The sequence below is a fragment of the Rana temporaria genome, chromosome 2 (assembly GCF_905171775.1).
Source record: "Rana temporaria chromosome 2, aRanTem1.1, whole genome shotgun sequence".
NCBI lineage: Eukaryota > Metazoa > Chordata > Amphibia > Anura > Ranidae > Rana > Rana temporaria.
Genome location: NC_053490.1, coordinates 75,920,361 through 75,934,650, shown reverse-complemented (window position 1 = coordinate 75,934,650; position 14,290 = coordinate 75,920,361). Strand labels below are relative to the sequence as shown.

The 14,290-nt window shown below is 43.8% G+C and overlaps 1 protein-coding gene across 4 annotated transcripts in view; it reads right to left on the bottom strand.

The window, feature by feature from the left end:
• Positions 1-14,290, bottom strand: part of DCLK1 (doublecortin like kinase 1) — a 477,375-nt gene that overhangs the window by 78,079 nt on the left and 385,006 nt on the right. For all 4 annotated transcript variants that reach the window (XM_040340400.1, XM_040340401.1, XM_040340402.1 and 1 more), the window contains one exon: positions 484-617. In XM_040340400.1, coding sequence (XP_040196334.1) covers positions 484-617 — 134 coding nt within the window. The remainder of the gene's footprint in view (positions 1-483; positions 618-14,290) is intronic.

The window sequence follows — 14,290 nt, the reverse complement described above, 5'->3', positions numbered from 1 at the left end:
GAGAGAGATTAATTCTGATTGGTTGCTAAGGCTAACTGCACTTTACACATTGCTCTTTACCCTACTGAATAAGCTTACATTAGTTGAGTGACCTTCACCTCGACCAACACTGAAATAATTTGTGGAAGATAGTACATGGTTTGTGTCTTTCCCAGCTAACAATATATGAGATACAGCACAGCCCTTGTGCTGCCTTTGTTTCATCTAAGAGGCGTGAAGGATTATATATAAATTACAGATGGTTGATGCAACAAATTCTACACATCCAATCCCACTGTGAATGCATTACAATGAATACTGTACAGTCAATTCTTGTGAAGATTGCGTATAGCCATCACCTTTCACAGTTTCATTGTAACGGTCATAAAGCTGCATGGTGCAGAATATATTAATGTCACTCAGTGACAGAGATGAAACAATATTAATGCAGAGAAGGCATTTTGTTAAGTTGTTTGGTTTTTGAAAATGTTACTAATACTTTACCCAGTCTCTGCAATTATTTCTGGAGCTACATATGTTGGGGTCCCACACACAGTGTATAGAGGTCCATCCACCACAGTGGCCAGTCCAAAGTCTCCAAGCTTTAGTGATTTGCTTCCATCTTGGTGTTCATACACCTAGACAGGAGATAACAATGCTTAACAACCAAATGCAAATATGATATGATATAATATATTATATATACAGTATATATGAAATTCTTAGTAAATGCCATGCAGCCTGGACATGGCTTGAACAATATTCTTTTTAACTTCATCATTTGCATCTGTTTCTTTTTGTAACCATTTCAGCTTCATGTACTTTCCTTTTTAGATAAGATATATAATGAATTTTATCTTTTCTGCAAGTATAGTACGTGCGCAACAGTAGGTGGGGCAGCAAACCTCAAAATAGTGCAATAGTGTAAATAGTGTAATTTAAAAAAAGTTTGGGCCAAATCCTCAAAAATCCTGCCTAACTTATCTTTTCCCATTTAAGTTACTCTGACTTAAAATTTCTACCTAAGTGCCCGATCCACAAAGCACTTACCTAGAAATTTCAGGCCGTGTAACTTAAATGTCTCCGGCGCAAGGCGGTCCTCTTCTGCAGGGGGCGATGACAATTTAAATGAGGCGCGCTCCCGCGCCGGCCGTACTGCGCATGCTCGTGACGTCATTTTTCCGACGGGCAGCGCGCAAAATTACGTTACGTCGGGCTTTGTGGATTGCGACGGGACAATAAAGTTGCGTCGGGTAAAAAAAAAGTTACGCGCCGAAAAAAAAAAATCAAAATTAAAAAAAAAAACGCGGCGATCGAAAAAAAGATCTGTTTTTACAAGGTGTTACTAGTTTACACTTTTTTAAAAGCAGAACTAATTTTACGTATGCAAACGTAAACTTACGCAGAAAACACAAAGCTGAAAAACTTTGTGGATCTCCGTAAGTCCTCATTTGCATACGCAAAGCGGCATTTCGACTCGAAATGCCCCCAGCGGCAGATGCGGTACTGCATCCTAAGATCCGACAGTGTAAGTCTCTTACAGATGTCGGATCTTCTGCCTATCTTTGGAAAACTGCTTCTGAGGATCAGTTCCAAAGATAGGCACAGGGATACGCAGGCTGAACAGCAGTTCCGCCTGCGTATCCCTTTTGAGGATTTGGCCCTGTATCTTTAATCATTGCTTACATATTTTTGTCCAGCACTGACATGATTATTTTTATCAGAGTTCATAGAGCCCTGTCACCCAAAGCTCACAATTTAAAGTTCCAACCACACACAGGCCATTACGGAAAAAGCAAACGTATCTATCAGCATGTGTGGAAGTTGGAGCATCTGGAGGACACCTATACAGACATGGAAATAGCATGCAGGTGGTGTCTCATACTGGATTGAAATTAAGGTCCCAGAGCTTCAAGGTAAAAATTCTAACCACTCAGATATGAACATAAGTTGCCCCCACACATCATTCTAAGCACAGGTTCTTATTGTAAAGCTATTTAAAGTAAAGCCCTCATAAAATAAACTAGGGAGCTGCCATTGCTGATCTCCTTCTCAGATTTATAGACACCTGCTTAAAATAAGTAAATTATAGTGGTTCTAAAGGCTGAAGGTTTTTTACCTTCATGCATTGAATGCGTGCAGTGCCATCCCAATCCCAACCTCTCTCAGATCCAGCGATGTTCACAATAGCCTCGGCTGTCCCAGGACACTCCCTCCTCATTGGTTGAGACAGCACTGAACATAAGTTTCCCCCACACATCATTCCAACACTAGGTGAGACTTCACTCATAACAAGGATTTACCAAAATCCTCTGAAAGCACAGCAATATTATCAAAAGAACTCTTTAGAGAATGCAATAGAGAGAAGGTTAAAACTGATATATAAATAAAACTCTGGTGGGCTAAATCACTCATTGGCTATCTCATAGCATCTTTATTCTTGAGTAATGAGGAATAGGGATGAGCCGAACACCCCCCGTTCGGTTCGCACCAGAACCTTGGAACGGACCGAACGTTCGCGCGAACATTTAGAACACCATTGACGTCTATGGGACTTTAATTTAAAGCGGGGGTTCACCCAAAAATACATTTTTAACATTACATTCAGCCAATTTGTCCTAATGACAATCGGCTGTTTTTTTTTTTGTTTTTTTTCTGTACATACCTTATTTCACCGCCGCTTCCGGGTATGTCTTTTCCAGGACTGGGCGTTCCTATCTGATTTACAGGCTTCCGACCGTCGCATACATCATGAGTTGCCGAAAGAAGCCGAACGTTGCTGCGGCTCTGTACGGCGCCTGCGCACCGACGTTCGGCTTCTTTCGGCAACTCGTGACGCGTAGTATACGACGCTCGGAAGCCTGTCAATCAGATAGGAACGCCCAGTCCCGCAGAAGACATACCCGGAAGCGGCGGTGAAATAAGGTATGTACGACAAAAATTAAAAAAAAACAGCCGATTGTCATTAGGACAACTCGGCTGAATGTAATGTTAAAAATTTATTTTTTGGGTGAACCACCGCTTTGAGCATCATTAAAATCTCTGCGCCTGAATCTTTAGGTGCAAACTACAGAGCACACGGTCAGTAAAAAAACAAGTAGCTTTAGGTGCAAACTACAGAGGACACAGGCAATAAACCACATACGAATACTGCAGCTAGCACAATCACCTGCCTGCCAGTAAATTAGGAAGAACTGATCACAGCGTCTCCCCGCAGGGATATAGTCCCAATATAGGGGGCGAGCACGCTGACTAACCCCCAGCCAGAATGGCTCGGATGATGGTGGAAAGCTTTCTGAGGAGGAACAGGAGGTCAGAAATTCAGACAAAGAAAAAAAACATTTAGAAGGGAAATTAAAGGAAAAGGTAAGTGAATCAACAATGCACTAGCTTAAAGGAACCTATTTAGAAAAAAAACATATCTTTACAACCCCTTTAAGTGCATAGATCTATGGCACATGTATTTATTCAAACAATGTGCAGAGACAGAATTGTTCCACTCTCTCATTTTTTATAAGAAAACATTCTAGAACCACCAGAGATAATCTACTGATAATTATCGAACCATAAATCAAAGCATTTTTGCTTTAAAGGCAGCAAAGACATTCCAGCTCATCCAGATAAAAAGCTAGAGAAATCGCCAAACCAGAGAATTCACGCTTGGTTTGACTTCCTGCTGGACAGACCTGCAACACTTCTCAGTAGTCATTCCCAATTAATTGGGATACTTTTTGCATTATATCACGAGAACATAATAATTTAATCAGGAGAACAATTCTGTAGCCTTATTCCAGCTCTGGTGCTGTAAGAGTTTCAAGTATAATAGCTGCCTCATTATCTCTGCTATTTATGACAATTTAGCCCAGAGAAACATATGTTAAACACATTGCAAGCTAGCGAAAAGAAAAACAACACAGTTCTGCCTAGTCCTGCCAGCTACCTGACAATCAGCAAAATATGTCATCATTTGCTTTGGAAGGAACAACAGAGAATGCCAGGTTACCATTTTTGCCTCCTCCTGGCAGGGAAACTCAGACGATGGAAACAATTATAAAGCGCTAACCTCCATTTGCCCCCAGGAAAATCTCTTTACTCTAAATTTGTGAAATGGTGAAGAAGATGAACTAAAAAAAAGAAAATCTGACATTTTTATTTCATCCTCATGATATTAAATGGAATGAATTGTGCAATTTCAGTAAGCAAATTTAATTATTTCTGCGGTACATTTTATAGGAAGGTTATTTTCACAATCCAGGATAGCAATACAATACATTACATTACATCAAATGGCATTTTTATATGGTAGGTCGTTAAAAAAGACAATCAGCTCAACAAATACAATATGAGTAGCAAGCTATTCAAGGCAATCCATAGTCTGAATGACAGATGAGCAGTGTCAACCAGCGTGGCTGCATGTACAGTAGTGTGTCATTTGTATATTTAGAAGACATGTCTGAAACAGTGTGCATACAAACACCATCCGTGCTTTCGTTTTTTTTTTGTTTTGTTTTTAAACATCAAAAAAGGCAGGTATAGTAGCAAGAACAGAAACAGAGAAGTATAGGAGAGAGTCTGGACTGGGGAAAAAGGGAAGGGGGATGGAAATAAGTGGAAATGAAAGGAGAAGATAGGAGGAAGTAAGTTCACTTGGTCGGAGGGGAGGGCGTGAGAAAAGTGGAGGCCCTTATGAGTGGTCAAGAGTGAAGGAAAAACAACCCTTGGTAAGAATGAAGCCTCGTACACACGACCGAGGAACTCGACGGGCGAAACACATAGTTTTCCTCGTCGAGTTCCTTGTTAGGCTGTCGAGGAACTCGACAAGCTTGCTTTGCGTACACACTGTCAAGACAAAATCTCCTCGTTCTCAAACGCGGTGACATACAACACATACAACGGCAGGGGAAGTTCGATTCCACTGGCACAACTCTTGGGGCTGGTTTTGCTAATCTCATGAGTTTGCGTGTTAAGTAAAAGTTTGTCAAGAGACGATTTGCACTTTTCAGTCTGTTACAGCTTGAAAAATGTGTTATCTCCATTACAAATGCTACTTTTACTCCCGTCTCATACTTTATTCTGAGCAAGCGCGGGTTTCTTAGCATACACACGCTCGAGTTTCTCATCGGAAACCAGCCCGACCAGGAACTCGACGAGACAATTTGAGACTCCCGTCGAGGAAATAGAGAACTTGCTCTCTTTTTGGCTCGTCGAGTTTCTCGACAGTTTCCTCGACGAAAATGAACACACGACCAGTTTCCTCGGCAAAAAAATATCTCCCAGCAAGATTCTTGCTGGTTTTTGCCGAGAAACTTGGTCGTGTGTACGAGGCCTGACTCTATTCTTGCATGTAAATTGTATATTGTAAAACTATGCTTGTCTAAATGTTTCCTCCTGGTGTTTGAGTTAGACAGTCAGGTCTTCCATAGGTCTGATGTCATTCATTTTAGAGAACCATGAGCTGAAGGATGCCTCCAAAGGGTGAGTATGCAAACTCTTGCTGCATTTTAAAAGTGTATAATGCTGCGTACACATGATCGGACATTCCGACAACAAAACCGTGGATTTTTTTCCGATGGAACGTTGGCTCAAACTTGTGTTGCATACACACGGTCACACAAATGTTGTCAGAAATTCAGAATGTCAAGAACGCGGTGACGTACAACACTACGACGGGCCGAGAAAAATTCAGAAGTTCAATGATTCCGAGCATGCGTCGAATTGATTCTGAGCATGCATAGGATTTTTGTGCGTCGGAATTGGCTGCAGACAATTGGAATTTCTGACAAGGACTTTTGTTGTCGGGAAAATTGAGAGCCAGCTCTTAAACATTTGTTGTCGGAAATTCCGACAGCAAGTGTCCGATGGAGCATACACACGGTTGGATTTTCCGACAACCAGCTCACATCGAACATTTGTTGTCGGAAATTCCGACCGTGTGTACGTGGCATTAAAAGGGACTTGTACCTGTGTCTGGAAAGAGTATAGAGATGGAGAAGGTAGGCTGCCAGCTCATTTCCAGGCTCCACATCCGTCAGTTTTAGGGTTAAGTAACGTTTTTTTTTATGTGACTTAAAATATTTATATGTTTGCTCTTCCATGTTTTTGTTGTATTAAAGTCCAGTTTCCGTTTTTTTAAACAATTGCCTTTCACTTCAGAAAATAAAAACATCAGCTCTAGATTAAATACTCACCTTTCTCTCTCAGACTCACTGCGCTGAGATCTGGTGTTGGTCCTCTTCTGGGATGAATCTTGCCCAGTATCATTCAACCCACTTCCCGTGAGCCCAAGGCATCAATGACACTACCCCCTGAGGGAACATCATGAAGCCGTCCTGGGCTCACAGGGAAAAAACGAATGGAGTTTTAAAGTTTGTAAACCCTGAGGCCTCGTACACACGACCGAGAAACTCGACGGGCCAAACACATCGTTTTGCTCGTCGAGTTCCTTGTGAAGCCGTCGAGAAACTCGACAAGCCAATTTTCTCCATTCCCATCAAGGAAATAGAGAACATGCTCTCTTTTTGGCTCGTCGAGTTTCTCGACAGTTTCCTCGACGAAAATGTACACATGACCGGTTTCCTCGGCAAAAAAATATCTCCCAGCAAGTTTTTTGCTGGTTTTTGCCGAGAAACTCGGTCGTGTGTACGAGGCCTCACAGACCACTTTGACCTGCAGGTAAGCCTAGAGTAAGGCTTACCTGTAGGTCCAAGAAATATCTCCTTAACCTACACAGAGATATTTCCAAGAAAGACAGCACCGATGTCTACAGTGCATGCACAGTAGACAACGGCGCGCAGGCACACTGAGCGTGCTGCTACTAACGGCATCATGACATAATCGCTGCTCCAGTCAGTCACAGCGCCGGAGCAGCGATACCCGGAAGTCACTCCGGATATCATGGCGGCGACGGAGGAGGTGTCAGAGGACCGCTGCGGGGGTTTTGTTCTCAGGTAAGTAATTCATAATGCTCATTATGCCTTTGTCTTGCAGGTTTTTTTTTAAGAGAGGGTTTACTTCCTCTTTAAAGTATAACTAAAATCAAATTTTCTTTCACGTTTTGGATAGAGTGGAGAGGGATTAGAACCAATGCCAGTTTTTATAGCTGCCTGTGCCCCCGTTAAGGAGATTCCCCCGCTCTATTTGTTCTTTTTAACCTTTCTCATTGAAAGTGAAAGTAAAGAAAATCACAAATGTTGGGTTGTCCTCAGAAAAGTAATAGAGGGGAGATCTTCCAATGGGGACACTAGTTATGGTGACCTGGGGGTCTCCAAGGAATTCCATTAATTTGCAGGTATTTCCGCACACTTCCTGTTTGGCTATGGGACAGGAAGTAAAGGGAAATCTCTGCAATGAGACACAAATGGTGAAAAAATATCTGCCAGGGACTATAACCCTCCCTTGCTCTATCCAAAATGAAAAAAAAAAGTTTTGTCTATAGTTCTAATTTAATAAAACCCCTCCCTCTTCTATTCAAGCCTCATAATATAATGATTTTACTATAGGGTTATGTCACATTTATGATCCACTTACTGGTCAGGGCATGCTATCAAAAGGATCACTAAAAACTGCAGAGGAAATACGTCCACGTGTTGCTAAATCGCTGTCTGGATGAGAGAGACTTTGCTTCCTCACCGATGAAAACACAGCAGCATGCCAGCAAAAGAGTGACTTTTCACTTATCTGGCCAGCAAGAAATGAACACATGGAAATAGGTGAGGATTTCTATACCCTGTTTAGCCCTTTCATGCTGCTTCCATCTGCTTCTGTCTCCTCTTAGGCCTTGTACACACGATCAGTTCAAACTGATGAAAACGGACTGAAGTCCAGTTTCATCAGTCCAAACCTACCGTGTGTATGGCCCATCAGACTTTTGTCCTTCAGGCCAAAGTTTTAAAACTTGCTTTAAAATCGGACTGATGGACTGATGACCGATCGGTCAAAACCGATGGTTAGTACGCAAAAGCATTGGTTCAAATCCCACGCATGCTCAGAATCAAGTCGACACATGCTTGGAAGCATTGAACTTCGTTTTTTTAGCACGTCGTTGTGTTTTACGTCACTGCGTTGGACTCGATCGGATTTTGAACTGATGGTGTGTAGGCACATCAGACCATCAGACCATCAGTCCATCAGACTTCAGCCTTCAGTCCGTTTTCATCAGTTTGGACTGATCGTGTGTGCAAGGCCTTAGTCCCTGTTTTTCTTTTCCAGGGACTCCGCCAAGCGCGTCAGGGATCCAACGGAGTAAATGACCACGCTATATCAAGATGCCATTCAACTCTACTATAGCAATCCTGTAGTTCCTGTCCTGCCGGTGACAAGATCTTTAGTCTGGCATGGACGTTGCAATAAATATCTACGTTCTGTGAATTAAGTGTAAAAATTTGGTGCAAAAAAAAACCACGTACATCCCTCTCAATGTATGTAAATGTATACACTGCATATGTGTAATTTGGAGGTAACTTGGGGTAAGGGATCAGACTTGGCTAGCAATCATTAGCAATTTTCTCTGAAGCATGATGTCATGGTATTTTTCCTGAAAAAGTCAATGAATTTCATAATGACACATGTACAACAGATGAAAATATGATTAGGTATTTTATATATACTTATAATAATATGTTGAACTTTCCCCTTACATTAAAGCAGACCTTCAATCATGAAATGAACCTTCCTCCCCCTACCTCTTTCCCTCTTGCACATACTTTTTTCATCTTAGGAAATGTAACATTTTTTTATATCTTTTTTTTTTTTTTTTTTTTTAAATCAGAAAAGTATTTATTCTTTTAAGAGAAAAGGCAGTACAAAATACAAGACATGTACAGTACACATAATTGACCCAAAACAAACAAGGGCCACACAGGATATGTATTCAGTTGAACAATAAGCCAAGGAGCAACAGTTGAGTTCAATAACAGTACTGAAGTAATCATCCTGTACATCTGTTACATCACCTCTCGATACATCAAACAGGAGAGGTATAGAAATAATAAAAAGAAATCATACAACAGGGAGAGAAAAAAAAAATAAATAATAAAAAACAAACAAAAAAAAAAAAAAAAGGGGGGGGGGAAGAACCAGCCCAGCCTGATGCCATAGGTACAATTTTTGTCAAGGCACCCATCCCAATAACCTCTCGACCGGTAGTTTTTGGGATATGACCCCATCCTACCATTCTACTCAATCAGGGCCTCATCCGAGTAACAGCCTATCAAGTACCAGTTGTGGGGGGGCCACGTCCGGGGATCCCAGCCAACCCTGCCATATGTTATCAAATTTGCGTGGTGCCTTCCTATGTGAGTATGTATTCCTTTCCCTTATAAGAATCCTATTAACCTCCTGGATCCACTGTCGGCTCAGTGGAACCCGGGTAGACATCCAATATCTCGCAATAAGCTTTCTTGCCAGATACAGTAGTCTAATCAAGGCAGTGTAAACAGGAGGCAAGTACAGGTCCTCATCTATACCCCCCAGCAAGCACACCAGCGGACTTACAGGCAACTGGACCTGATAGGTAGAATTAATGATCTTAACCACAGCGTTCCAGTACCTCACTAACTTGGGGCACCTCCACAGCATGTGGATGAGGTCTCCTGGGTGGGCCTGACATTTGGGACAAATGGGTGTATCACGTCTACCCCAGCGATGTAGTTGTACCGGGGTCCTGTAGACTCTATGAAGAATAAACAAATGCGACAATCTTTGGGCTGCCGAGACTGAAACCAAAGGACCTGCCCGCAGTACCTGCTCCCACTGCTCCCCATCTATGGGCCCTATGTCACTCTCCCATTTCCCTCTGCAGGGCAGAATATCAGGTGCTTGTATGGGTGCCAATAATTGTAAGTAGGACCTGGAAATAAAACCCTTTTTCTCCGAGCCCAGAAAACGAGAGTCCTCCAGGCGCAGAGTGGAGCAATGACCCTGGGATCTAATCGCATGTGCCAGCCTGACATATTGATACTGTGACCTATCCAATATTGGGAATTCCACCTTCAGCCGTTCAAAAGATTTCAGGGCCCATCTAGGATTTGGCTCAAATATTGAATGCCCGCTGCCTCCCATCTAGAACAGTCCCGTATTTTAACTAGTTCGGTATAGAACCTGTTCCGCCATATGGGCGTACTAGGCAGGAAGCCTGCAATCCCCATTCTCCTTCTAATAGCACTCCATAATTTTTTAAGAAGGCAAACCGTAGGGCATGTTTCAGGGGCACCAGGGAAGCCCATCTCCATATGTGATAGCGCAGAGTACGCAGTGGTTGGGTCAATGAGCAAGTCCCTAGAGGGGTCTGTCACTGTCGGCTGATTCCACCCTGCAAAGTGTTGTAATTGGGCTGCATAGAAATATGTCTGAGCATGAGGAACCGCCATTCCCCCCTGATCCTTCGGGTATTGTAAAGTGAGAAGTTTTATCCTGGCTACTCGATTATTCCAAATAAGGGACCGGAATTGGGAGTCTATACGCTGAAACCAACACTTCGGGATCCACACCGGGGCATTATGCAAGATGTATAGCAACTGAGGGGCCCAGATCATCTTGATCAGGTTTACTCTCCCCGTTACTGTCAGAGGTAACTTACCCCAGGCAGAGCATTTAGTTTTAAATTTGTGCAGTAAGGGTTTTAGATTTAGGGACACATAGTCTGTTGGGTCTTTAGTCACTACAATTCCTAGGTATTTGAAGGTTTCCACTAGTTGTATTCGGGACGCTATCTCCGGCAACCTCGATGGCGACTCATCGAGCGGGAGGAGCACCGATTTATGCCAGTTAATGGCAAAACCAGACAACTCCCCAAAGTGCTCGATAAGTTGCATCACGGCGAGCAGAGACCCCTCCATATCCCCCAAATACAGTAGTGCATCGTCCGCATACAAGGACAGTCTGGTCTCTCCATGCCTGCGTCGAAATCCCACAATGTCAGGTGATGTGCGTATCTTAGAGGCCAAGGGTTCCATCGCTAGGGCAAAGAGCAGGGGCGACAATGGGCACCCCTGCCTAGTGCCTCGGAACAAAGGAAAGGCCTCCGACATCTCATCGTTTATCCTAATCCTCGCTGTTGGGGCTGCATATAAAAGTTTTATCCATTTAACAAAATTCTCCCCCAGTCCATATCCATCCAACACTGCCCAGAGATATCTCCACTCAACGCTGTCAAAAGCTTTGGCAGCGTCAAGTGAGAGAATCGCCCTACGACCCGGATTCTCCACCGGCAACTGCATATTTAGGAAGAGTCTCCTAATATTTAATGCTGTGGATCGAGCAGGGATAAAGCCAGACTGATCCACATGGACCAGCCTAGCTATCACCGCGGAAAGTCTTGTCGCTAGAACTCGAGCCAGAATTTTAACGTCCGAATTCAGTAACGATATAGGCCTGTAGGAGTCAGGTTGCAAGGGGTCCTTGCCTGGCTTAGGAAGCACCACCCCCACAGCCTCCCCCATAGATGTCGGCAGACGATTCGACCTAAAGGACTCATTAAGTACCTCCAACAGTCCTGGTAAAAGCGTCCCTCCATATCTCTTATAAGTTTCTATGGGTAACCCATCAGTGCCAGGTGCTTTGCTATTAGCCATTTGCGACACAGCCAGTGAGAGTTCCTCCAATTTAAGTGGGGCATTCAGCATCGACACATCCTGGGCCGTGGCCTTAGGCAGGGCACACTGGTCCAGAAAGCGTGAGACTGCCTCCTCGGTAGGATCTACCTTGGATGTGTATACGTCTTTGAAGAAGTCTGTAAACACAGAGGCAACATGGGCCTGATCATGGACTGTGTCCCCGAGCGGCGTTTGGATGGCATCTATGTGTGCCTTACCCTGTTGTGCTCTCGCGATCACCGCCAGTAGGTGCCCCGTATTTTCCCCTTCATTAAAATATGTTTGTTGAATGAAAAAACGTTTATTTTCTGCTGCGTTCAAAGTGACTTGCTGATATAGAGTTTGGGCCTCTAACCATTTCCTTTCTGTGATATCTGAGGGGTCCTGAATGTATTGTGTTTCTGCCTCTCCAGCCATATTCATAACCGTATTTTCCCATTCTTTGGTTTTCGTCTTAATGTTGGATATCTGTCTTATGATTAGCCCCCTCATATGAGCCTTCAGTGTGTCCCATACCACCGTGAGGTCAGCCGTGCCTTTATTGACAGAAAGGAAATCCGAGATTTCCCTAGAGATAGGGTCAGGGGCGGGAAATAGTTCATACCAAAATGGGTTTACCTTCCACAGTTTAGTTTGTGGTTGGTGACCGAACTTAACGCCTATTACCAGGGGGGAGTGGTCCGAAATATTCCTAGGGGCATAGAGAACCGAATCCATCCTATCTTGTGCTCCTACATTTCCCAGACAGAGATCAATACGTGACAGGCAATGGTAGGTGGCTGAGTAGCATGAATACACCCGTAATTCAGGGTTCCTCTCCCTCCAGACGTCCCGTAAACCCAGCTCATTGATCAGTTTAGCTAATGGGGTCATACCCCCTATACCCGCCCTACTTCCCGTCTGGGGCGAGAATCGGTCTAGACACCTGTTGAGCACATTATTAAAATCGCCCAGCACCCATATCGGAACATTAGAATGCAAGGCCATGAATTGAGCTAGCTTAGTTAAGCACTCGGGCGTATATGGCGGGGGTATATATATATTGGCAATGATACAACATACCCCCAGAATTTTACACAGTAAAAACACATAGCGACCCTGATCATCAATAACCGACTGTAGCAGCACAAAGGGTGTAGTATTGGCTATTAAAATGCTAACACCCCTGGAATATGCAGTATGGGTAGAGTGGAACTGGGTTTGATAGGAACCTCTTTTAAGAGCAGTCAGAGTATCCGGCTGCAAATGAGTTTCCTGCAGGCAAACTACTGCCGCAGCATGTTTCTTCAAGGCAGAGAATAACGCCACTCGCTTCACCCCATCACTCAGCCCCCGCACATTCCAGGAGACAAAATTCAATACGGAAGCCATGTTTTAAAAGAAGAACAATATTGAATATGGGGCATGTCAAACACATACATCTCGGCAGTACATTACAGGGCTTAGCAATCAGCATCAGCCTCTGCACGTATCTCAACCTCCTATGTCCAGTCCAGTAACTAGCATACGCATCAGCGTGGGCAAATAAGTACATATCACCTGCGGTTAGCACGTGCAGATGTCCATAGAAATGACCGGTATCAGGCCTACCGTGTCTCGATGTCGCAGAGTGTTCCCGGCAGCAGGCTGGAAAAAAACAAAAATCAAAAAAGGGGGACAAAAAAACAAAAAAAGGGGAGACAAGAAATAGCAGCAAAAACAAAGCACACTTTTGCTGCAAGAACAGGTCCTCGCAGGACAAATGGGGAACTGGGGGGGCCCCAACGTTTCGACTCAAAACAGTGATCGAAGGAACTTGCATCCGTACTCCTCACATCAGGACGCTATTAAACAGCCTTGTCAGAGTTCCATCTATCCGCCTTTACAGGAACATAAAATAAGATGACATTCAAATTTAAAACCCCCTGAAGCTTTTAACCACAGACAGGAAAAACTCTTGACTGGCGCAGAAAATCAGATTAAGCTCAATGAACAGGAGGGGGTGCCCCTCTCAAGGAATGCTCCATTCTGTCCAGCCAGGCGGATGCCGTAGCAGGGTTTTCAAAAAAGTGGGTTTCATTATTAGCAACAACACGCAGCTTAGCAGGATAGAGCATAGCGTAGACCACCTCATATTTTCTGAGGCGCTTTTTCACATCAGTAAACTGAGCCCGCTGGCGCTGCACCTCCGCAGAAAAGTCCGGGTAAAAGGATATCCTGACATTATCAATATTCATGAGGTCTCCCTTGGTTCTAGCACATTGTAAAATAGCATCTCTGTCCTTGAAATTCAGGAGTTTAAAAAGGAATGGGCGCGGGGGTGCACCAGGCCTAGGAGGCCTAGCTGGGACTCTATGAGCCCTTTCTACTGCAAACATTTTCGAGAAGGATTGCTCCCCAAACGTGTCGATCAGCCAATTTTCTATAAAAGCCACTGGGTTCTTCCCTTCTGCCTTTTCTGGGATCCCCACTGCCCTTATATTATTCCTTCTTAGTCTATTTTCCATGTCCTCCAAACGGGCAGTGTGGCCAGAGGAGTGAGACTGTAAATGGTGCACTTCCCTGAGCAATGGCGCCACATCATCCTCCACATTGCTCATCCTCCCTTCCAAGTCAGCGGTGCGGTCACTGAGTTTTTGCATGTCATGCCTAAGCAGATTGACCTCTATTTTAACCCCTTTAATTTCAGTAGTCAGGGCAGTAATGGCCACTTTGCATGAGGTGACTGCTGACAGTACATC